The sequence below is a fragment of the Carcharhinus amblyrhynchos genome, chromosome 22, assembly GCF_965287045.1.
Source record: "Carcharhinus amblyrhynchos chromosome 22, sCarAmb.v2.hapA, whole genome shotgun sequence".
Taxonomy (NCBI): domain Eukaryota; kingdom Metazoa; phylum Chordata; class Chondrichthyes; order Carcharhiniformes; family Carcharhinidae; genus Carcharhinus; species Carcharhinus amblyrhynchos.
Window position 1 is genome coordinate 34,476,451 of NC_137345.1, and position 26,096 is coordinate 34,502,546.

Consider the following 26,096-nt stretch of genomic DNA (forward strand, 5'->3'; position numbering starts at 1 on the left):
TATCCCTGTGTGCCATTGGTGAAGGGGTAAACTTTTAAGATGATCGATTATGATGGTCAAACAAGTGGCGAGCAATCCATCAAACTCTTAATTTGTACCTTGTAGAAGGTGGACAGGCTTTTGGAAATCAAGAGTGGGTTATGTGCTGCAAAATTGCCTCGCTTTCAAACCATAATATTTAAATAGATTATTTAGGTCTGTTTCTGGTCGGTAATGCCATTGAATGTCAAAGGGAGATAGTTAGATTCTCCCTTGATGGAAATTAATCTTACTTGCCACTTATCAGTCCAAATGTTGCCCAGGCCTTGCTGCATGTGGGCACAGTCTGCTTCAGTATTTGAGGAATTATGAATGGTACTGCAAACTGACACATCCTCACTTTTGACTTTGTTTGGGGAAAGGTCATTGATTGAAACAACTGGAGGTGTTTTGACCTGGGACACTACCCTGAAAAAACTGGTACACGAATGTCTGATTGCCCCCAGAAACCTCAACCATTGTCCTTTGTCTTAGGTATGACTGCACCCAGTAGAGTGTTTTCCCTTGACTACCATTGACTTCAGTTTTGTGTGGACTGCTTGATATCACACTTTGTCAAATGCAGCCTTGATGTCAAGGAAAGTGACTCACCTCACTTCTCGAATTCAGCTCTTTTGTTTGTGTTTGGACCAAGAAAATGAGTTCCGGAGCTAAATTACCTTGATGGAACCCAAACTGAGCATCAATGAGCAGATTACTGCAGTGAGTGCTGCTTGATAGCGTTGTCCATGAAGGCTTCCATTTCTTTGTTTATGATTGAGAATGATCTTGGACAATAATTGCATTGAATTTTTCCTGCTGTATTGGGATGAGGCATACGTGGGCAATTTCCATTGTCAGGGAGATGCCAGATTTGTAGCTATACTGGAACAGCTTGATTAAGGGTGCAAGTAGTTCCAGAACAAATGTCTTCAAACCCCTAGCCAGCATTTTCAGAGTCACAGAATTGTTATGGCACAGGACGCTGCTATTTGCCGAGTTTCTCTGTACTGGTTCTCAGAGTAGGAAACTCACTGAGTGCCATTCCATCGCCTTCTCCCCTTCACCTTGCACATTTTTCCTTCTCGGATAACAGTTTAATTCCCTTTCGAATACTTCAATCGAACCTACCTCCACTACTCTCAAGCTGTGTATTTCAAACCCTAACCATGTGCTTCATCAATAATGTTTCTCCTCCTATATTGCTTCTTTTACGAATTACTTTAAACCTGTACCTTCCCAATCTCGATCCTTTAATGAGTGGGGACAATTTCTCTCTATCTACACTTTCCTTCATGATTACCTCTATCAAATCTTCTCTCAACCTTAATTTTTCTAAGGAAAACAGTCCCAACTTCCCCACTCTATCTTTATAATTGAAGTTCCTTATCCCTAGGACCTTTCCTTAATTAACCTGCATTTGTCCATGTGACTATCAATTACATTCTAAATTATTGTTTCTAAATGTTTCCCCAGCACCAAAGTTAAACCGACTGACCTGTCATTGCTGGGCTTATCCTTTCAATCTTTTTTGAGCAAGGGTGTAAGATTTTCAATTCTCCAGTGCTTTGAAACCACCTGTGTCCAGGGAAGACTGAAAAATTATGGCCTGTGCCTCTGCAATTTCCATCCTCATTTAGTATCCTTGGATGTATCTTATTTCCATACTGCTATCAACTTCTGGTATAGGTAGCTTATTTGCAATACTGGCTCTTTTTTCATTTTCACTCCATCTCTCTGAATTACCTCATCATTTACCATGGCCTGGGTAGTATCTTCTTCCCTTTGTAACAACAGATGCAATATATTCTTTTAATTGCTCTGCCAAATTCTCTGCCTCCATGTGTAAAATTGTTGGTCCCTAATTGCCTCTACTCTTTTTACTATTTATATTCCTATTGAGGATTTTGGGATTCCCTTTTATGTTAGCTGCCAATCTCTTGTCATGCTCCCTCTTTGTTGGCTGATTTGCTTCTTTCCCTCTCCTCTGAACCATCCATATTCAGCCTGGTTTTTAATTGTATTTCCTGACACCTGTCATAAGCAGATTTTTTTCCTCATTATCTTAATTTCCATCTCCTTTGTCATCCAGGGAGCTCTGATTCTGTTTGCCCTACCTTTCATAGAATCAGAGAATCCCTAAAGTGCAGAAGGAGGCCATTTGGCCCATCGAACTTTTACCAACCACAATCCCACCCAGACCCTATCCCCATAACTCCATGTATTTACCCTATCTAGTCCCACTGACACTAAGGGGCAATTTAGCATGGCCAGTTCACCTAACTTGCACACCTTTGGACTGTGGGAATGAACTGGGGCATCCGGAGGAAACGCACACAGACATGGGAGAACATGCAAACTCCCCTTAGACAGTGACCCAAGCCAGGAATCAAACCCAGATCCTTGGTGCTCTGAGGCAGCTGTGTTAACCACTGTACCACTTTGCTGCTCGTGTCCCCTTTTTCATGGTGTTGCCCAAACTTGTGTGTTTTAACTTCTGCAGCGAATAAAAGCACAAAGTTGACTTTAAATACTTAATTAAACACAATTTCCTTTATTCTGTAGCTACTTAAACAGCAGCAAATACTTGCAATACATAAACCAAATATTCACTATCTGTTACTTTACTTAAGGTTGATTTCCACTTGCAATTAAAACCTGGCCAGAATTTTGTTGTCACATGGAATCAGTTCTTTGTTCTGTTCTTCCAGATGTTATCTCTTCTTGTGAGCTTGGTTTTGGGTTCTACTTACTGCCTTTCTGAACAAGCTCTTTGTGTTACTAGAATTGAAACTTCAAAAGTTCCTTGGTAATCAGCCAATGAGTTGATCAGGACCCCAATTGCATTGTTCAATTAGGCCAACCAAATCCAACCACAGTATCATCGGTAATTTGAGGCCTTATCATCTAAGTGCATATTGTTTACATTTCAATGCACAGCTAAGGAACACTGGCTCCAGGAGTCTGTTCACATAAGAACATAAGAAGAACATAAGAAATAGGAGCAGGAGTAGGCCATCTAGCCCTTCGAGCCTGCCCCGCCATTCAATAAGATCATGGCTGATCTGTCGTGGCTCAGTTCCACATTCCCGCCCTCTCCCCATAACCCTTAATCCCCTCTCTTATCAAAAACCCATCAACCCGCGTCTTAAAAATATTTAGCGAGGTAGCCTCCACCACTTCAACGGGCAGAGAATTCCAGAGATTCACCACCCTTTGAGTGAAGAAGTTCCTCCTCAACTCTGTTCTAAACTGCCCCCCCTTAATCTTGAGGCTGTGCCCCCTAGTCCTATTATCCTTTCTGAGCGGGAAGAGTCTCTCCACCTCTATCCTATCCATCCCATTCATCATCTTGTACGTCTCAATGAGATCTCCCCTCGTTCTTCTAAACTCTAACGAGTACAAGCCTAGTTTATTCAGCCTCTCCTTATAGCTCAACCCCCTCAACTCCGGCATCAGCCTAGTAAACCTCCTGTGCACTCCCTCCAAGGCCAAAATATCCTTGCGTAAGTACGGCGCCCAAAACTGCACACAGTATTCCAGCTGCGGCCTCACCAATGCCCTATACAGCTGCAGCAAGACCTCCCTACTTTTATATTCAATCCCCCTCGCTATGAAGGCCAGCATCCCATTCGCCTTCCTGACCACCTGCTGCACCTGCAAGCTGGGTTTTTGCGACTCATGCACAAGGACCCCAAGGTCCCACTGCACCGTCGCCTGCTGCAGTTTTTCGCCACGTAAGTGATAATCCTTCCTACCATTATTCCTACCAAAGTGGACCACCTTGCACTTGCCAACATTAAATTCCATTCACAACTCATCCTGCCGAGGACAAGCTGTTGAATTGGACGCCTTCTGTCGTTTGACAAATTCCACACCACTGACCACAAGAAAAATCCAGCATAGTGAAAAAAACTTTAACCAAAAAATCAGGTTTGCTTGATTGAAGACCTTTCAGCATATTTAAAGTTAAAACTCCATTCAGCCACAATGGGAATATATCTTCACTGTGCCCTAATCAACTTTGAAGGTATACCATTTTTCCTGCCAACCTTTGACTCCAATTTATTCGGCCCAGATCTTGATATGTATGTTGGGGCATGTCCCCTTCAGAGAATAGGTCAGGTAACCAAGGCTCAAGTTCTACCACGGGTGGAGCTTGCCTTGCAGTTTTGCACTGATTTGTGCTAGAGAACTGATGTCTTAATAAACAGTTTGTTAGTTTACTTCCACTGGTCTTTTATTAGATCTCATACATTTTTAAAGTTAGTTTATTAGTCTCGCAAGCAGGCTTACATTAACACTGCAATGAAGTTTCTGTGAAAAATCCCTTCTGGCACTCTGGCACCTAGTCGGGTATGAGGGAGAATTTAGCATGCCCATTGCACCTAACTAGCATGTCTTTTGGACTATGGGAGGAAACCACAGCACCCGGAGGAAACCCACACAGACATGGGGAGAACGTGAAGACTTTACACAGACAGTGAGTGACCCAAGCCAGGAATTGATCTCAGGTCCTTGACGTTGTAGCAGTGCTAACCATTATGCCATCATGCCACTCATAATAGATCCGTTCATATCCTTGAAGTTGGCTTTCCCCAGTTAATTATTGACTGGTTAATTACTGGACTGTTCTTTGTACTTTTTCATAGCCTAAATCATGATACAATGATCACTATCCCTAATGCTGTCCAACTGACATTTGATCTACTTGGTCCACCTCATTTCAAAGAACTAGGTCTAGCAGTGCCTCCTTCCTCAGCAGGATCTTTGCCGTATCCAGTAACTTCAGCAGTTTCTTGATATCATGTGAAGTGAATCAACAGATAATAATCAACTACAACAGGATGTAGATTAGCAAAATGAGCAGAAATGTGGTAGGTGCAATTCAATGCAGAGTAATGTGAACTGATGCGTTTTGGCAGAAGGGATAAGGAGAGGCAGTATGAGTTGCCATTTTTATACCCATCAAACAACTTGAACCACTGATATGGGCTCTACCGTTCGTAACTGAAAGTTGTGAAAACTGTTCAGAACAATCTTGAGTTGTAGTCATATTCTTCTTTCTCAGTACTTTTCATTATTCCTAAATTAGCTTACTTGCTATTCATTGCGTTCTTATACTGCTAAAATCATATAATTTGGATTCATTCTACTCCAATTACTCATTGTTGATATAGTTAAAATTATGGTTAAGCATACATTCTTAGCTGCATGTTACTTTCTATCATCTCTTACCTTGCTTTTCCTGATATCAATCCTTGCTTTTCCTAATACATGTTAATGATCTCGATCTTCGTCTGTGGGGGACAATTTCGAAGTCTGCGGATGAGACAAAACTTGGAAATATTATAAGCTGTAAAGAGGACTGTGTCAGACTTCAGAGGGACGAGACACTAGTTAGACCTCAGTTGGAATATTGTGTACAGTTCTGGGCGACACACTATAGGAAGGATGTGAATGTGTTGCAGAGAGTGCAGAAGAGATTTACAAGAATGGTTCCGGGATGAGAAATGAGGATAGATTGGAGAGGTTGGGACTGTTCTCTTTCGAGAGAAGAAACTAAAAGAGATTTGATAGAGTTATTCATGATCATGAAGGAGTAGATAGGGAGAAGTCGTTCCCCCTCATAAAGGAATCAAGGAAGAGAGGGCACAGATTTAATTGTGATTTGCAAAGAAACAAATGTGATGTGAGAAAAGATGTTTTCTGGGTTCAGGTCTGGAATGCACTGCCTGGAAGTGTGGTGGAGACAGTTCAATCGAGGCTTTCCAGAAGGTTTATTTGAAAAGAAACTATGTGCAGCGGTAAAGGCAGGAGAATGGCACTAAGCCATGATCGTTTAGAGAACTGGTGCAGACACGATGGGCCAAATGGCTTCCTCCTGTGCGGTAACAGTTCTGTGATTCTTACTGGTTTTCTCACATATCTTCCTCTGCCAGCAGAATCTGTTAAACATTCATGTCCTGCTGCATCAGCTCACTTCTATAATATGTTAACTATTCAATCATCCTTCGTGGGTCAATCAAGTTACCAAAATATCAAAACTAACATTAGAATATATTTAGCACTATAGTGTAAAATATCAAGCACTATTCAAATCTTGAATTCATGTTGCACGTTTGAGCAGTACAGTATACATAATTTTCCTGGAAATTTTCACCAGCAACTGTATTGTAATTTTACTGTGGTAACAATTGCCTCGTTGTTTTAAAAACTGCTTGAAGCAAATCCAAAGAAATCCGATTTCAGAAGCTGGCTTTCTTTTTAAAAGAAATTGTATATGAGTGCATACAAGAGTGATTATCTTTCTTTATTTGGTGTTGTATAAACTTCAGAAATTAACCTGAGACAAAGGTGGTGATCTATCTTTGTGCCCCACTGGCCGATGGGCAGGCAAGCAAGTTGGTGAAATTGGCAAGAGCCAAAAAATCAGGCGAAAATCTGATTTCTCACCTTTCGTGATCTTACACAGTGGCACAATGGTTAGCACTGCTGCCTCATAGCGCCAGAGACCTGGGATTGATTCCCAGCTTGAGTCACTGTCTGTGTGGAGTTTGCACATCCTCCCTGTGTCTGCATGGGCTTCCTAGAAGTGCTATGGTTTCCTCCCACAGTCCAAAGATGTGCCGGTTGGGCGAATTGGCCGTGTTAAATTCTCCCTTGGTGTACTCAAACAGACGCTGGAGTGTGACGATGAGGGGATTTTCACAGTAACTTCATTGCAGCGTGAATGTAAGCCTACTTGTGACTAATCAATAAACTGTACTGGCACTGGATATCTGGTGTGATCAGTCTTGTACCCTTTTCTAGTGCAAACCTGAATAATTTATTTAATATATTCTTTTGCATTGAATTAGTGAGCCTGGAAAGATACCTTCCGTGCTTATTTGCCTGTGTGACCTTGCCGGTCAAGGCTTTCTCTGGTAAGAATCACAGTGGTGCCAGCCTTGCCAGTAGAACCAGACGTCATTAAGGCCCCTCAGGGAGGTCAGCCCCTTGGGTGACACCATGGCAGTGCCTGCCAGGCACTGGGTAGTGCCAAGGGGACAGGACCAGGACCCACAGTGGGCAGGGCCTACTGCGCACGTTGCACTGGGATCAGTGGGAACAAGGAGGGGGGAATCCCAGCACCCACTCTCCACTGAGATATGAGTGGGGAGAGTGACGATCGGGGCTGGTTGTGGTGGGGAGATGGGGGATATGGTCAGGAGACCAGCTGTCTGGGGAAGCATGCTGGTGATTGATCGTGTCATGATAGGCTGCCAGTCCCTGTGGTAAGCTGGAGGCAGGGAGGCAAGCTGAGAGCAGCAAAGGCTGATTGACAGGTCTTTGCTGCTCGAGACCTGCTCATGCTCAGTGGTATCCCCTGTTGCTCTCAACCAGCATAGAGTCCCTACAGTACAGAAGGAGGCCATTTGGCCCATCAAGTCTGCACTGACCACAATCCCACCCAGTCCCTACCCCCATATCCCTACATATTTATGCACTAATACCTCTAACCTACACATCTCAGGACACTAAAGGGCAATTTTAGCATGGCCAATCAACCTAATGGCACATCTTTGGACTGTGGAAGGAAACCAGAGCACGCGGGGGAAATCCACGCAATCATAAGGGGAATGTGCAAACTCCACACAGACAGGTCCCTGGAGCTATGAAGCAGCAATGCTAACCACTGTGCTACTGTGCCGTTTGTAATGTAGGCCTAAGTAGGGATACCCATGAAAGATGAGGAGGGGCCAGAATTAGAGATAATGTCCTTGTGCATCTTTGTACGGGCTATATATTTTTAAAACACCAAGTGTTGAATAATGTCTCTGTTTTTCCTGATAGGACCAACAGTTTTTAAAGTTTCTGGTGCTTGTATGTATGTAAGGGTGTGACACAAATGCATGCAGGGATCAGTCACAAAATGCTGATTAAGTCCAGAGACCCTTTGAGTTACATCGATGCTGCCATCGATGTTTCCCTCCATCTGCCCTCATTATTGACAGACATTGGAGTCTATTGTTTAGTTAAATCTCACATTCAATCTTTAGCTATACCACACTTCAGTCCCCCTATTCCCAATAATGACAGATCAGAACATACCAGTCTTCCCCTCCCACCCCTGGAACCTACTTCAGTCCTGGGAAACTGAGAACCATTTCCGTTTGCTACCAAAGCAACTACTCCATTACACATCTGCTAATTATCAAATGCCTCTAACTTGTTAAATCATGCATGCCATCTTCTTAGGTATTCTTAGCTTTAAAAATTATAAGGTATTTACAATTAAGCATATATACAAATGAAAGTCTATATAATCAATTTCATTTGTTTACTACTTAAAAGACAGTTTAGATTCAATCTGCAAAATATCAGCAAAAATCCTACAATATCATTTAAAATAGATTTTAAATTGTAAAAAGAGTACACTTTGGCTCAATCTGTGTTGCAAGTGTGATTTTAAGCATGGCTGAAATTCACAAGCTCTCCATTTCAAAGCATTTCATGTTATTTGTATTTGTTTTTAGAGTTCTGACCAGCTTCCCCCAGTGGAAACATTGGTAGATCTTGTAACACGAGGCCGTACAATCCCAGTTTGTCTGGATCCTCTTCCTCAACTTGAGTCCCTGTTTGAAGAAGTCGAGAGCTGGAAAAAATCTGCCGCTAAAACTTTCCTGAAAAAAAACTCGAGTTGGTCCCTTTACGAGGTAAGAACACTAATAGTAAAATCAAAATCAAGAAGTTTTTTTTTGTGTTAAACATTTTCCCTATTCATTTGTGGAATTTACAACACCAGGTTAAAATCCAACGGGTTTAATTTGGTAGCACGAGCTTTTGGAGCATTGCTCCTTCATCAGGTGAGGTCTGGATTTGTTTCTCAAACAGGGCACATATAGACACAAACTCAATTACAAAATAATAAAAGAACAAAGAACAACACAGCACGGGAAACAGGCCCTTTGGCCCAACGAGCCCGCGCTGCCATTTTAACAATGTGCTTTTCCTCCTCCACCCTTGACCCATGTCTTTGCATATGGTACCCCCATTGGAAACCAGATTAAGGGGAGAATAATTTAGGGACAATTTGTTACACCAATCAGCCTAAGAGCACATCTTTGGGATGTGGGAGGAAACCGGAGCACCCGGAGGAAACCCACGCAACCGCAGGGAGAATGAACAAACTCCTACAGATACTGGCCCAAATCCATGTATTTGCACAGCAAACAGTGATAGTCACTGAGCTGTCATGGTGCCCACCTGCTGGTCCAGTTTAAGTGTACACAAACGACACGAAGTACAAGGCTACTCTCGAAACATCCAAGAGCAGCCCACACATGACCCACCACGTGTATGCCCCTCGTTAGACCACAAGGTGGACCGATGCACCTGTGAAGTAAAAGAGAAAAACATCAATCCAGGAACGTCCCAAGGCTCTGATCCTTATTTAAAACAGTCTCCTATAACCCTCCATCCCTATTTCGCTCATGTGTCTATCTAAGTAAACCTTAAACAAGTCCAGCGTGCCTGCCTCCACCACCTTACTTGGCAGTGCATTCCATACCCCCACGACCCTCTGTGAAAAACCTCCCTCTAGCATCCAAATTATACCTCGACCCCCTCACCTTAAGCCCGTGGCCCCTCGTGATATTTGTCTCCAATCTAGGAAAAAGCCTGCCACTGTTTACTGTATCTATACCCTTCATTATCTTATACACCTCTATTAGATCCCCCCTCAATCTCCGTCTTTCTAAAGAAAACAGCCCCAATTTACCCAATCTTTCCTCATAACCCAGTCCTTCCATACCAGGCAGCATCTTGGTAAACCTCTTCTGCACTCTCTCCAGAGTCTCCACGTCCTTCCAATAGTAAGGTGACCAGAACTGGACGCAGTACTCCAAAAGTGGTCTAACCAACGTTCTATACAAGTGCAGCATTAGACGCCAGCTCTTATACTCTATACCCCTTCCTATAAAGGCTAGCATACCGTAAGCTTTCTTCACAACCTTCTCCACCTGTGTTGCCACCTTCAAAGACTTGTGCACTTGCACTCCCAGGTCCCTCTGCATTTCTATACTCTTAATAGATCTACCCTTTATCATATAACTCCCCTCTACGTTATTTCTTCCAAAAGTGCAAGTCTTAACAGGTCATCAAGTCTTTACAAGTGCAGACAATGTCAGTGGAAAGAGGGTTAAGCAGAGTAAAGAGGTGTGAATTGTCTCCTGCCAGGACAATTAGTAAGATTTTGCAAGCCCAGGCAAGTCGAGGGGGTTACAGATAGCGTGACATAAACCCAAGGTCCTGGTTGAAGCCGTCCTCATGTCTGCGATATTTGGCTATCCATTTCTGCTCAGTGATTCTGCATTGTGTGTCATGAAGGCCATCTTGGAGAATGCTTACCCGACCATCAGAGGCTGAATGCCTTTGACTGCTGAAGTGTTCCCCAAACAGGAAAGGAACACGCCTTCCGGTGATTGTTGAACAGCGTTCATTCATCTCTTGTCGTAGCATTTGCATGGGCTCACCAGTGTACCATCCTTTCCTGCAGCGTATCAGGTAGATAATGTTGGCTGAGTTGCAAGAGTATGTACCGTGTACCTGGTGGATGGTGTTCTCACGTAAGATGATGGCATCCATGTCGATGATCCGGATATCTTGCAGAGGTTGCTGTGGCAGAGTTGTGTGGTGTCATGCTGTCTGTTCTCCTGAAGGCTGGGTAGTTTGCTGCGTACAATGGTCTGTTTGAGGTTGCACAGTTGTTTGAGGGCAAGTAGTGGATATGTGGGGATGGCCTTGATGACAAGTTGGTCTTCATCGATAACATGTTGAAGGCTCCGGAGAAGATGTCGTCGCTGCTCCATTCCAGGGAAGTACTGGACGGCGAAGTGGTCCCGATATTTAAGAAGGGTAGCAAGGATAACCCGGCTAGTTATAGGCCGATGAGCTTGACGTCCGTGGTAGGGAAATTGTTGGAGAGGATTCTTCGAGATAGAATGTATGCACATTTAGAATGGAATAATCTCATTAGTGAAAGACAGCATGGTTTTGTAAGAGGGCAGTCATGCCTCACAAATTTGGTTGAGTTTTTTGAGGAGGTGACAAAAACGATTGACGAGGGAAGGGCCATGGATGTCATCTATATGGATTTTAGTAAAGCGTTTGACAAAGTCCCTCATGCCAGATTGGTGCAAAAGGTTAAATCACATGGGATAAAAGGAGAGCTAGCTAAATGGGTGGAGAACTGGCTTGGCCATAGAAGACAGAGGGTAGCAGTGGAAGAGCCTTCTTCCGGCAGGAGGTCTGTGACTAGTGGTGTTCCGCAGGGCTCTGTACCGGGACCTCTGCTGTTTGTGATATATATAAATGATTTCGAAGAAGGTGTAACTGATGTGTTCGGTAAGTTTGCAGACGACACAAAGATGGCTGGACTTGCAGATAGCAATGAGCATTGTCAGAGAATACGGCAGGATATAGATAGGCTGGAAAATTGGGCAGAGAAATGGCAGATGGAATTTAATCCAGATAAATGCGAAGTGATGCATTTTGGTAGAACTAATGTAGGGAGGAGCTATACAATAAATGGCAGAACCATCAGGAGTATAGACACACAGGGACCTGGGTGTGCAGGTCCACAGATCTTTAAAGGTGGCAACACAGGTGGAGAAGGTGGTGAGGAAGGCATGCTTGCCTTTATAGGACGGGGCATAGAGTATAAAAGTTGGCGTATGATGTTGCAGCTATATAGAATGTTGGTTAGGCCACATTTGGAGTACTGCATCCAGTTCTGGTCGCCACACTACCAGAAGGACATGGAGGCTTTGGAGAGAGTACAGAAAAGGTTTACCAGGATGCTGCCTAGTATGGAGGGTCTTAGCTCTGAGGAGAGATTGGGTAAACTGGGGTTGTTCTCCCTGGAAAGACGAGGATGAGATGTGAACTAATGGAGGTGTATAAAATTATGAAGGGCATAGATAGGGTGAACAGTGGGAACTTTTTCTCAGGTCGGAGGTGATGAACACAAGGGGTCACAGGTTCAGGGTGAGGGGGGCAAGGTTTAATACAGATGTCAGAGGGACGTATTTTACACAGAGGGTGGTGGGGGCCTGGAATGCACTGCCAAGCAAGGTGGTAGAGGCGGACACGCTGGGGTCGTTTAAGACTTATCTGGATAGCCACATGAACAGACTGGGAATGGAGAGATACAAACGAATAGTCTAGTTGGAAGCAAGAATGGCGCAGGCTTGGCGGGCTGAAGGGCCTGTTTCCTGTGCTGCATTGTTCTTTGATGAAGTGTACTCTGTTCGCTGTGTCCCGTGTTTGTCTTCTGAGGAAGTTGGTGCGGCTTTTCACATTATTTGCACCTGTAAATACTTGATGACCTGTTGAGACTCGCATTCCAACCATTATCTTGTAATAGAGTTTGTGTTTATATATGCTGTATTTGTGAAACAAATCCTGCACTCGCCTGATGAAAGAGCGGTGCTCCAGAAGCTCGTGCTACCAAATAAGCCTGTTGGACTTTAACCTGGTGTGTGAGACTGCTTACTATGCTTACGCAGTCCAAAGCCAGCAGCTCCACATTGTGTGATTTAAGCATTGTTGGCTAATCCAGCTTTTATTCCCATCCCTAACTGCCCTGGTGATGTGTTACGTTCTTGAACTACTGCAGTCCATGTGCTGTAGGAACACCCACATGCTATTAGGAAGGGAGTTCCAAGATTTTAACCCAGCAACAGTGAAAGAATGGCACTGTATTTCTAAGCCAGGGTGGCATGTGCTTGGAGGGGAATTTGAAGCTGGTGGTGTTCCGATGCATCTGCTGCTCTTGTCTTTTATAGCTGGTAGAGGTGGGTTTGAAAGGTGCTGTCGAAGGAGCCTTGGTGAGTTGCTACAATCTGTCATTTAGATGATACATTCTGCTGCTATTGCGTGTCACTGATGGAAACTATGGAAGTTTAAGGTCGTGGATCGGGTGCCAGTTAAGTGGAGTACTTTGTCCTGGATGGTGTCGAGCTTCTTGACTGTTGTTGATGCTGCACTGACTATTCCACCACACTGTTGAGCTAGAACTAGAAAACGGTTACAGCATTCAGCCCAACTTGTCCATGGTATACATGGAGAGGTAATAAATTGGATTAGACATTGGCTCAATGGAAGAAGCCAGCGAGTGGTCGTGGAGGACTGCTTCTCTGAATGGAGACCTGTGACTAGTGGTGTGCCACAGGGATCACTGCTGGGTCATCTATATCAATGATCTGGAAGATAATGTGGTAAATTGAATCAGCAAATTTGCTGATGATACAAAGATTGGAGGTATAGTGGACAGTGAAGAAGGTTTTCAAAGCTTGCAGAGGGATTTGGACCAGCTAGAAAAATGGGCTGAAAAATGGCAGACGGCGTTTAATGCAGACTAAGTGTGAGGCAAACCAAGGTAGAACATACATGGTAAATGATAGGACACTGAAGAATGTAGTAGAACAGAGGGATCTGGGAATACAGATACATAATTCCCTAAAAGTGGCATCCCAGGTAGATAGGGTCGTACAGAGTGCTTTTGGAATATTGGCCTTTATAAATCAAAGTATTGAGTGTAAGAGTTGGAATGTTATAGTGAGGTTGTATAAGACATTGGTGAGGCTGAATTTAGAGTATTGTGTGCAGTTATTGTGTGCAGTTTTGGTCACCTAATTACAGGAAGGATATTAATAAGGTTGTAAAAGTACAGAGAAGGTTTACAAGGATGTTGCCGGGACTTGAGAACTGAATTACAGAGAAAGGTTGAATAGGTTAGGACTTTATTCCCTAGAGCATAGAAGAACAAGGAGAGATTTGATAGAGATGTATAAAATTACGAAGGGTATAGATAGAGTGAATGCAAGCAGGCTTTCTCTGCTGAGGCTAGGGGAGAAAAAACTAGAGGACATGGGTTAAGGGTGAAGGGGGAAAAGTTTAAAGGGAATATTAGGGTGGGGGGGTTCTTCACACAGAGAGCGGTGGGAGTGTGGAATGAGCTGTCAGGTGAAGTGGCAAATGTGGCCTCACTTTTAACATTTAAGAAAAACTTGGACAGGTACACAGGTGAGAGGGGTGTGAACGGATATGGTCCAGGTCCAGGTGCAGGTCAGTGGGACTACGCAGAAAAATGGTTCGGCACAGTCAAGAAGGGCCAAAAGGCCTGTTTCTGTACTGTAGTGTTCTATGCCAGCCCCAGATGCCATTTCTAATCTTACCTTCCTGCACCTGACCCATAACCCTGCAGTTTACGGAATTTAAGATGCAGATCCAGGTACTTTTTAATAGAATTCAGGACTCTGCCTCTACCACCAACTCGAGCAGTGAATTCCAGACACCTGTCACCCTTTGTGTTAAAAATGCTCTTCTTCATTTCCTCTCTACACCTACTGCCACTTATCTTGAATCTATGTCCCTTGGTTCTAGAATTCTAAGACCAAAGGAAACAATTCCCCTCATAATTTTGTACACCTCTATCAAGTAATCCCTCAGCCACCTTTGTTCAGCCATCTTGAATCCATGTCCCCTAGTTCTAGAATTCTAAGACCAAAGGAAACAATTCCCCTCATAATTTTGTACACCTCTATCAAGTAATCCCTCAGCCACCTTTGTTCAAAAGAAAATAACCCCAACCTATCCAACCTTTCCTCATAGCTATGCTTTTGTTGCCCAGGCAACATTCTTTGGAAACCTTCTGTGCGCTCTCTCCAGAACAATTATGTCCTTCCTGTAATATTGTGACCAGAACTGCACACAATACTCCAGTTGTGGCCTCACCAGTGTTTTATGTAATTCCAACATTATTCTATACCAGAAACCTCTGGAACACCACTTGAAGTAACTTTCCATTCACAAGGGGGTCCTGTGCCTTGTCGATGGTGGACAGGCTTTGGGGTGTTAGGAGAGGTAAGTTACTTCTCAGTGGATTCCCACCTTCTGACCTGCTCTCGTGATCTAGTTCAGTTTCTGGTCAGTGGTAACCTCAGGATGTTGATAGTGGAAGTATAGCGATGGTCATATGGGGATGGTTATTTTCTCTTGCTGGAGATGGTCATTGCCTGATGCTTGTATGGAATGAATGTTACTTGACACTCATCAAGCCAAGTCCAAGTGCTGTCCAGGTCTTGCTGCATGTGGGATTGCTTCACCATCTGAAGTGCTGAACATTGTGCAAGTGAAATTCCCCACTTCTGACCTTATGATGGAAGAAAGGCCATTGATGAAGCGGCTGAGGAAACTATTCTGAGGAATTCCTAACCCGATGTCGTAGGATTGAGATGATTGGCCTCCAGCAATCACAACCACGTCCCTATGTCCTGAGAATGACTCCAACTAGTGGAGAGATTTCCCGCTGATTTCCAGTTGACTCCAGTTTAGCTAGGGCTCCTTGCTGGCATACTCAGACAAATGCAGTTTTATGTCAAGTGCATTCACTCTCATCTCGCCTCTTGAGTTCAGTTCTTCTGTCCATGTTTGGATCATGTCTGTAATGAGGTCAGGAGCTGAGTGGCCCTGGCATAACCTAAACTGAGGGTGGAATTTTCCATCCTGCCCATCGCAGGAATCGTGACCATGCAAAGGTCCATTGACCTCGGGCAGGATTCTCCAGTCTTTGGATGAGCGTGGCTGGAAAATCCTGTCCTGACTGCCTATGTTATGCAAGTGCCACTTATGGCAGCATCTATCATCACTTTGCTTGTGATTGAAAATAGACGGATGGGGTGATGATTGGCCGGGTTGAATTGGTCCTGCTTTTTGTTCATCATTTAACAATTTGCTGAAGTATTGAGATTGATTATGCAATTAGGAAGGCCTGCTGCTGCACCTGTAAGCTTGTCTTCAGAGATTGATGTATAAGGACATCAGGTGTCATTGCACATTACCCTCAGGACATCCTTTCAAGACAATGTCGAGATCACAAGAACTTCAGTAAGGCCTTTGACAACGTCTTCATGGCAGACTGGTGCAGAAGGTAAAATCGCATGGGATCAGAGGTGAGCTGGCAAGCTGGATACAGAACTGGCTCGGTCATAGTAGACAGAGGGTAGCAGTGAAAGCAGGTGTTCCTGAATAGAGGGCTGTGACAAGTGGCGTTCTTCAGGGATCAGTGCTGGGATCCTTGCTATTCGTAATATATAAATGATTTGGAAGAAAATGTAACTGGTTTGATGAGTAAGTTTGCGGATGGCACAAAGATTGACGGATTGCGGATGGCGATGAGGATCATCAGTGAATACAGCAGAATATAGATCGGTTGGAGGCTTGGGCAAAGAGATGGCAGATGGAGTTTAATCTGGACAAATGTGAGGTAATGCATTTTGGAAAGCCTAATACAAATAGGAAATATACAGTAAATGGCAGAATCCTTAAGCGTATTGATAGAGGGACCTGGATGTACAGGTCCACAGGTCACTGAAAGTAGCAATGCAGATGGAGAAAGTAGTCAAGAAGGCATACGACATGCTTGCCTTCGTAAGAACATAAGAACTAGGAGCAGAAGTCGGCTATCTGGCCCCTTGAGCCTGCTTTGCCATTCAATAAGATCATAGCTGATCTTTTTGTGGACTTGGCTCCACTTACCCGTCGGCTCACCATAACCTTTAATTCCTTTACAGTTCAAAAATGTATTTATCCTTGCCTTAAAAACATCCAATGAGGTAGCCTCAGCTACTTCACGGGGCAGAGAATTCCACAGATTCACAACCCTTTCTGTGAAGAAATTCCTCCTTAATTCAGTCCTAAATCTGCTTCCCCTTATTTTGAGGCCATGCCCCCTAGTTCTAGCTTCACCTGTCAGTGGAAACAACTTCCCTTCTTTTATCTATTCCCTTCGTAATTTTATATGTCTTTATAACATCTCTCCTCATTCTTCTGAATTCCAATGAGTATGGCCCCAGTCTACTCAGTCTCTCCTTGTAGGCTAACCCTCTCAACTCTGGAATCAACCTAGTGAATCTCCTCTGCACCCCTTCCAATGTCAGTATATCCTTTCTCAAGTAAGGAGACCAAAAATGTACACAGCACTCCAAGTGTGGCCTCACCAGCACATTACAGAGCTGCAACATAACCTTGCTGTTTTTGAACTGCATCCCTCTGGCATTGAAGGACAAAATTCCATTTGCCTTCTTAATTACCTGCTGCACCTGCAAACCAACTCCTTGTGATTCTTGCACAAGGTCTCTCTGCACAGCAGCATGCTGCAATTTTTTACCATTTAAATAATGGTCCATTTTGCTATTATTCCTATCAAAATGGATGACCTCACATTTTCCAACATTGTACTCCATCTGCCGGAACCTTGCCCACTCATCGGCCGGAGCATTGAGTTTAAAAATTGGCAAGTCATGTTGCAGCTTAATAGAATCTTAGTTAGACGACGTTTGGAATATAGTGTTCAATTCTGGTCACCACACTACGGGAAGGATGTGGAGACTTCGGAGAGGGCGCAGTAAAGATTTACCAGGATATTGCCTGGCGCGGGGGGCATTAGCTATGAAGAGAGGTTGGAGAAACTTGGTTTGTTCTCACTGGAACGACGAAGGTTGAGGGGTGACCTGATAGAAGTCTACAAGATTAAGAGGGGCATAGACGGAGTGGATAGTCAGAAGCTTTTTCCCAGGGTGGAAGAGTCAGTTACTAGGGGTCATAAGTTTAAGGTGCGAGGGGCAAGGGTTAAAGGAGATGTACTAGGCAAGTTTTGTTATGCAGAGGGTGGTGGGTGCCTAGAATTCCCTGCCGGGGGAGGTACTGGAAGCAGATACGATAGTGAGTTTTAAGGGGTGACCGGACAAGTACGTGAATAGGATGGGAATAGAGGGATGTTGTCCCCGGAAGGGTAGGGGATTTTAGTTCAGTCAGGCAGCATGGTCGGTGCAGGCTTGGAGGGCCGAAGGGCCTGTTCCTGTGCTGTAAACTTTCTTTGTCCTTTAATACTTCTTTCTTCTCAATTGTAAATTCCTCAAATGTACCAATTTACTTCCCACTCACTCTGGCCTGGGTAGCCTCCTCTTCCTTCATGATGACAGATGCAAAACACTCATTTAATACCCTCTCCTACTTCTCCTGCCTCCACATACAAGTCCCCTGTTTACCCCGAATCAACCTTGTTGTGCGGAGTCTGCACATTCTCCCCATGTCTGCATGGGTTTCTTCCAGGTGCTCCTGTTTCCTCCCACAATCTGAAAGACATGCTAGTTAGGTGCATTGGCCATGCTAAATTCTCCCTCAGTGTACCCGTACAGGCACCACAGTGTGATGACTCGCGGAGTTTTACATTATCTTCATTGCACTGTTAATGTAAGCCTACTTGTGACACAAATAAATAAACTTTAAAACTATTGTTTCTTTTACCTTTTATTATTTACATGCTCATAGAAGACCTTGGGATTTCCTTTATATTATCTGCTAGTCTCTTTTTATGCTCCCTCTTTGCTTTTCTCACTTCTGGTCTTTCTATATCAAGCCTGATTTTCCATCTCACACCTGTTGTATACACACTTTGAACCATAGAATCCCTAGTGCAAAAAGAAGCCATTTGGTCCATGACGCATGCACCGGCTTTTCAAAAAAACATCCTATCCAAGACCTCCCGTCTGCTGTATCCCTATAACTCCGCACATTTGCCATGGCTAGCCCATTTAACCTATACATCTTTGGATGACTTCTTTTTCAACTTCACCTCTATCTCTCGTCATCCAGGGTGTTCTAGAATTATTTGTCCTCTATTTTTCTCTTCTCCTCTAATATACCTTGGCGTTGCCTGGAACACCATCTCTTTGAAGGAAGCCCATTGTTCAGTCTTTTCCACCAACATTTAATTCGAACTCAGATTAATGCAAAATATTACAGATGCTGGAATCTGAAACAAAAACAGGAAAATGCTTGTAAATCTCTGCGGGTCTGATAGCATCTGTGGAGAGTAGAGCCAATGTTTTGAGTTGAGCTGACTCTTCGTCAGAGCTGAGAGGAAAGAGAGTCAGTAGAGATTTATACTATGAGGGTAGGGAGGGGTGATGGAATTGGACAAGGGTAATGTAAATGAGCATGCAGAAGGCTGAGAAGGTGTTGAAGGGCCCATTAAGTGATCAGAATGCATGAATGGCAAAACAAAGGCTTGGCAAAGGACTGCCTGAGGAATGTGTCAGTTGGCCTGAAGAGGTGGTAGGTGGTCTGTGGAAGGAAGGAGAGCAATAACGTGGAGAATGAAATGAAATGGGTTGGAGGGGAGAGTTCATGCTCTGAATGGTTGAACTCAGTGTTCAGTCCAGCAGGCTGTAAAGTGTCTAATCAGATGACGTGTGTTGTGGTTCGCTAGAACATTGCAAAAGACCAAGTACGTACATGTGGGCAGGAGAATACGGTAGGTGTATTGAAATGACAAGCGACAGGAAGGTCTGGATCCTGCTTGTGGATGGACTGAACTGTTCAGCAAAGTGGTTGGTCTGTCTGCATTTAGTCTCTCTACATCAGAGAGATTCACTGGTAAAAAGATGAGTGCTGTCCTAAGGGGAGGGTGCTAAATTGGGGGAAGGCCGGATTAGGCAGGAGCTTAGGGATACAGACTGGGATAGGCTGTTGGAGGGCAAGTCCACGTTAGTCTCATGGCTGGCTGAATAGCCCTGGAGGCTACCTCGCTAAATATTTTTAAGACGCGGGTTGATGGGTTTTTGATAAGAGAGGGGATTAAGGGTTATGGGGAGAGGGCGGGAATGTGGAACTGAGCCACGACAGATCAGCCATGATCTTATTGAATGGCAGGGCAGGCTCGAAGGGCTAGATGGCCTACTCCTGCTCCTATTTCTTATGTTCTTATGTTAGCATTGTGGGAGTCTTTCAAGGGAAAACTGAAATGGTTGCAGGAAAGGCATGTGTCGGTTAAGAGGAAGGATGGGAAAGGTAGGATTAGAGAGCCGTGGATTACAAGAGATATTGAGGACTTGGTCAGGAAGAAACGAGAGGCGTATGTTAGGTCTAAGCAACTGGGAACGGAGAGAGCGTTGGAGGAATACAGAGAGAGTAGGAGGGAGCTCAAAAGTGGAGTTAGGAGGGCAAAAAGGGGGCATGAAGTGGCTTTGGCAGGTAGGATTAAGGAAAATCCAAAGGCATTTTACTCCTATGTCCGGAACAAAAGGGTGGATAGAGGAAAAATCGGTCCTCTCAGGGACAGAGGAGGGAAATTGTGCTTAGAGTCCAAGGGAATGGGGGAGATCCTGAATGAATATTTCGCGTCAGTATTCACGAAGGATAGGGGCTTGATGTCTGGTACAGTCTTCGAGGGAATTGTAGACCAATTGAAGGAACTATCGATTACGAGGGAAGGAGTGTTAGGGCTTTTAGATAGCATTAAAACTGATAAATCTCCGGGGCCTGATGGCATTTATCCTAGGCTGCTTAGGGAGGCGAGAGAAGAAATTGCTGGGCCTCTGACGCAAATCTTTGTCTCTTCTTTGTGTGAGGTCCCAGAGGACTGGAGGATAGCGAACGTGGTACCGTTGTTGAAAAAGGGTAGGAGGGATAATCCTGGTAACTATAGGCCGGTGAGTTTGACGTCAATGGTAGGCAAGTTGATGGAGAGGATTCTTAGGGATAGGATGTATGAGCATTTAAAGCGTTGCGATCTGATTAGGGATATGCAGCATGGCTTTGTTAAGGGGAAGTCTTGCTTTACGAATCTGGTAGAATTTTTTGAGGAGGTGACAAAAACGGTGGACAAAGGACGAGCCATTGATGTCGTCTATATGGATTTCAGTAAGGCGTTTGACAAAGTCCCTCATGGTAGGTTGGTTGAAAAGGTTAAGGCTCATGGAATACAAGGCCAGGTATCTAGATGGGTTGAGAACTGGCTTGGTAAGAGGAGACAGAGAGTAGTAGTGGAAGGGTCCTTTTCTAGCTGGAGGTCTGTCACTAGTGGTGTGCCGCAAGGCTCAGTACTGGGACCTCTTCTTTTTGTAGTATATATAAATGACTTGGAAGAGGGAGTAAGTGGTGTGATCAGCAAATTTGCAGATGACGCTAAGATGGCTGGATTGGCAGGCAGTGAGGAGCAGTGTCAGGCAATACAACGGGATATAGATAGGCTGATATATTGGGCAGATATATGGCAAATGGAGTTTAATCTTGATAAATGTGAGGTGATGCATTTTGGCCGAAATAATGTAGGGGGGAGTTACAAGATAAAGGGTAGACCTATAAAGAGTATAGAAACGCAGCGGGACCTGGGGGTGCAAGTGCACCGTCTTTGAAGGTGGCAGTACAAGTGGAGAAGGCTGTGAAGAAAGCTTATGGTATGTTAGCCTTTATAGGAAGGGGTATAGAGTATAAGAGCTGGAGTCTAATGTTGCAGTTGTATAGAACGTTGGTTAGGCCGCACTTGGAGTACTGCGTCCAGTTCTGGTCGCCTTACTACCGGAAAGACGTGGAGACCCTGGAGAGAGTGCAGAGGATGTTTACCAGGATTCTGCCTGGTATGGAAGGACTGGGTTATGAGGAAAGATTGAGCAAATTGGGGCTGTTTTCCATTGAAAGACGGCAACTGAGGGGAGATCTAATAGAGGTGTATAAGATTATGAAGGGTATAGATAGAGTCAACAGTGGTAAGCTATTTCCTATGTTAGAAACGCACAGTACAAGGGGCCACGGTCTTAGGGTGAGGGGGGAGAGGTATAACATGGACATTAGAGGGAGGTTTTTCACACAGAGGGTAGTGGGGGTATGGAATGCTCTGCCAAGCAAGATGCTGGAGGCAGGCACGCTGGAGTTGTTTAAGAGTTACTTAGACAGGCACATGAGTGGGTTGGAGATGGAAGGATATAGGAGATTGTTTTTAGTAAGGTTCAGTAGCATTGGGACATCCCTGGTAATGCACAAGGATGTGGAATGATACTAATGTTTTTCTCTTCTAATTCACAGGTTTTAAGTCGGTCCGCCTTGTTGTCCAACGAGGGGCATACACGCGATGGGTCGTACAAGGCTGCTCTTGGATGTTCGAGAATAGCCTAGTGCTTCATGTCGTTAGTGTACGCTTAAGCTGGACCAGATGCTGGGCAACACGACAGTTCAGTGACTATCACTGTTTGCTGTGCAGACACAAAGATTTGGGCCAGTGTCTGTGGGAGTTTGCACGTTCTCCCCGTGCTTGCGTGGGTTTTCTCCAGGTGCTCTGGTTTCCTCCCACACCCCAAAGATGTGCTATTAGGCTGATTGGAGGTAATAAATTGTCCCTAAATTAGTTTTCCCTCAATGTGGAATGCCATAAGCATAGATAAGGGTCATAGGTGGAGGGGGGACTGGTAATGTTAAAATGGCGGTGCGGGCTCGTTGGGCCGAAGGGCTTGTTTCCCGGGCTGTTTTTGTTCTTCGTTCTATCAACGTTCGAAGTTTCCCTTCTGGGATTTGGGACACCTTACATTGAACATCAGCAGGGTTCATAACCATGTTGACACAGTTTTAAATTGCCATTTGCATAGTATAGTGTGAGACAATTTGTAAAATGCTGGTAGGCATATTAAAAAGCACTAGAACTGCTTAGAGTTGTTTAGACCATTGAATGAACCAAGAGACCTAAATATTCAGAACTGCAACATATGTTTAATATAACCACCACAATTGTTGACATATTTGGTAATGTTGCTGAAATAAGTGCAATTATTAGTGGGTCTTCAATATTAGTGTCATGTTCTGAGAGATAAACTATGAAATCTTCTGCTGTTATTGCATTGCTGATAAATGACCAATTTTGTTGTCTTAGGTGCTGTGTCCCAGGTCAGACATTTGTGCAACTGGACTGAAAAAGAAAATAAAGAAATCAAAAGAATGTTTACAGAATGGGAAAGGGAAAGTTCCAAAACTAGAAAGTGTAAGTTACTGGGGTAATGGGACGATGTCATTGACAATGTTTTGTTAACAGATCATTCAAAACAGTAGAAGAGTTGAAGTTGGTGTGTCTTCTAAATCTCCAAATATTGCATTTTACACAAGAAAGTTGTCTCTGCTACGAACTCATGAATTATGTTTCCTACTAGTACTGAAACACCTGCACAAATAACTTGCCCAGATGAATCTGGTATCACATACACAAAATGCTGAAAATCTGAAATATAACCAAAAGAAAACAGGGTATTGACTTATGTAGAATTTGTTAATAGTGTCAACCCTAGCCCGGTATTGGCATTAGTTTCTGAGGCAGAAGATCATGAGGAACGCACCTCACTCTAAAACTTGACCCATAATAGCAGATTAACTCAAAAATTTTACTTCATTGCTATTGAATTTTGTGTAGCTTTAGGGCAGTTTAGTTCAGTTGGCTGGACAGCTATTTAGTGATGCAGGATTCTCCAACCAGCTGAGGTTATTCATGAAGACCCACCTTCTCAACCTTGCCTCTTACCTGAGGTGTGGTGATCCTCATGTTAAGTCACTACAGTCAGCTCTCCCTGTCAAAGGGGTGGGCAGCCGATGGTCATCTGGGACTGTGGTGACTTTACAAATTGCTTCCATGTTTGCATACAAATAGTGGCTGCACTTCAAAATTGATTAATTGACTAAGATGTTTTAGGGCAGTTCAGAGACATGAAATGCACTATATAAATCAAATTATTTATTTTCTAATGTGTTGTGAGTGTTTTATTGCTATGAATAGGGAAATGTGACAACATTTACTAAATTAGACATCCAGCTAGTTATAGGCTTCTCAGTTCTTAAAACCCTTGAAGGAATTCAGTGCTTGATTTTAGTAAACCTGAATTCATAAGCACCAAAATGGCTATCTCGCTGAGAAGTCAAACAGATTTTACTGGTATCTTCATTTTTCCACTTCCCATCTCTTGAGGATGATGACTAATTAGTGCAAAATTAGGGACGGAATTTGCTGCATATTCCCACTCATAGATGGCAAATTGGAGAACAGTTAGGGCAGAAATTGACAAAAGGCCAATGTTTACATAAAAAAAGGAGCAGGAGGAGGCCTTTTGAGCCTGCTCTGCCATTCATTTTGATCGTGCCCGATCATCCAACTCAGTAGCCTGATCCCATCTTCCACCAGCATATCCTTTGATCCTCTTTGCCTCAAGTGCTCTAACTGCCTCTTAAAAGCCTCAATTACTTTCTCTGATACCGAGTTCCACAGGCTGATGTCGTGGTTCCCCAAGACGACAACTTATTTAACCCGATTGAAACAGAGAGTCTGAGTTGTAATCCTCCAAGCAATGGACTTTATTTCCAGTACAAGAGAAATAAAGCCGGGATGTCCGGAACACTCCAACGAGCCATCGGCTTACAGTCTTTTTAAGCACATTTCAGCTCCATACCTCAAGATCCTTATCTCGCTTTTACGACCCACTGACCCTTTATCTGTCTTGCTTGAGATTGATCACCCCCTGTTTCCTCTCTTTTCTTCTTGAAACCATGGTGGTTATATCCCTTGCTTTTATCTTTACAACTCTGCTTGTACACTAATAGTGGTTTAGCTGACTTAGGCCGAATGTGAAGAAAAACATGCTGTTATTTTCTTTTTATTACGGTCAATCTCAAGCTGGACAGCTGGGTTGTGTCCATTGTCCCCTAAGGGACTATTGGTTGCATTTGCTAGTAAGTAACTGCTATATTGCTTCTCTGGGCCTCCTGCTTTGATCACATTTGCTACACTTGATTATATTAGGTTACAAATCAGCTATACTTGATTACCCATCCTACCCATCCTAATTCTACTTCAAGGAAGACATTCTAATACTATCCTTGCTTCCGTATTTCATATCCAGTTTAGGCACAATTATTCAGTACAAATTCTCTAAGTACTAACATGCTTACATATTGAGTACAAATTTCCTTACACTGATCACTCTCTGGATGAAGAAATTTCTTCTCATCTCCATTCTAAATGGGCTACACTCTATCCTGAAGACTGTAACCCTTGGTCCTGGACACTCCAACTCCAGCAAATGCAATCCTAATCAACTCGATCTCTCCTCATATGTCGATCCCGTCATCCCAGAAATCTGTCTGGTAAACCTTCTCTGCGCTACCTCTAGAGTGAGAACATCTTCCTCAGATAATGAAACCAAAACAGCATACAATATTCCAGGTGTGGTCTCGCCAAGGCCTTATATAATTGCATCAAGACATCCCTGCCAGTGTACTCGAATTCTCTCGCTATGGAGACCAACATACCATTTGTCTTTTTTACTGCCTGCTGCACCTGCATACTTAACTTCAGTGACTGGTGTACGAGGGCATCCAGGTCTCGTTGCACATTCCCCACACCTAATTTATGGCCATTCAGATAGTCATCTGCCTTCTGTGGCGGCACTGCTGCCTCACAGCGCCAGGAACCTGGGGTTCAATTCAAGCCTCGGGTGACTGTATGGAGTTTGCACATTATCCCCTTGTCTGTGTGGGTTTCTTCCGGATCCTCCAGTTTCCTCTCGCATGCCAAAGATGTGCAAGTTAGGTTGATTAGCCAGGGTAAATTGCCCCTTAATGTGAGGAGGATTAGCAGGAAAATATGTGGGGTTACGGGGATACGGCCTGGATGGGATTTTTGTCAGTGCAGGCTCAATGGGCCAAATGACGACCTCCTGCACAGTAGGGATTCTGTGATTCCCATTTTTGCTACCAAAGTGGATAACCTCAAATTTATCCAAATGATACTACATCTGCCAATCATTTTCCCACTCACTCAACTTGTCCAATTCATACTGAAGGATCTCTGCATTCTCCTCACAGCTCACTCTCCCACGCAGCTTTCTGTCATCTGCAAATCTGGAGATATAGTTTGCAACAGCTGTCTACCTCTATAGGAGCCTCTGTGCATGGGAAGTAAAGCTCTACCTGCTCCCAGTTCAGAATAAGGGATAAAATAATAAATCAAAATCAGAATTATAGGCATGTTGTGAATGCATGGAGTGTGGTTAATAAGAATGGTGAATCACAGGCTTCAATTGACATGTGGCAGTATGATGTTGTCTCTATAACAGAGACCTGGCTCGGGGAAGGGCTGGATCAAGTGTTAAATATTCCTGCATGCGAGATGTTCAGGAAAGATAGGAAAAAAAAGAAGTGGTATTGTTTAACAAGAGCAT

The 26,096-nt window shown here is 43.8% G+C and overlaps 1 protein-coding gene across 1 annotated transcript in view; it reads left to right on the forward strand.

The window, feature by feature from the left end:
• Positions 1 to 26,096, forward strand: part of LOC145356777 (lysine-specific demethylase 5B-like) — a 340,420-nt gene that overhangs the window by 257,336 nt on the left and 56,988 nt on the right. The window contains exons 21-22 of the mRNA XM_080209644.1: positions 8,538 to 8,717; positions 22,769 to 22,876. Of these exons, the coding sequence (XP_080065770.1) occupies positions 8,538 to 8,717; positions 22,769 to 22,876 (288 nt within the window). The remainder of the gene's footprint in view (positions 1 to 8,537; positions 8,718 to 22,768; positions 22,877 to 26,096) is intronic.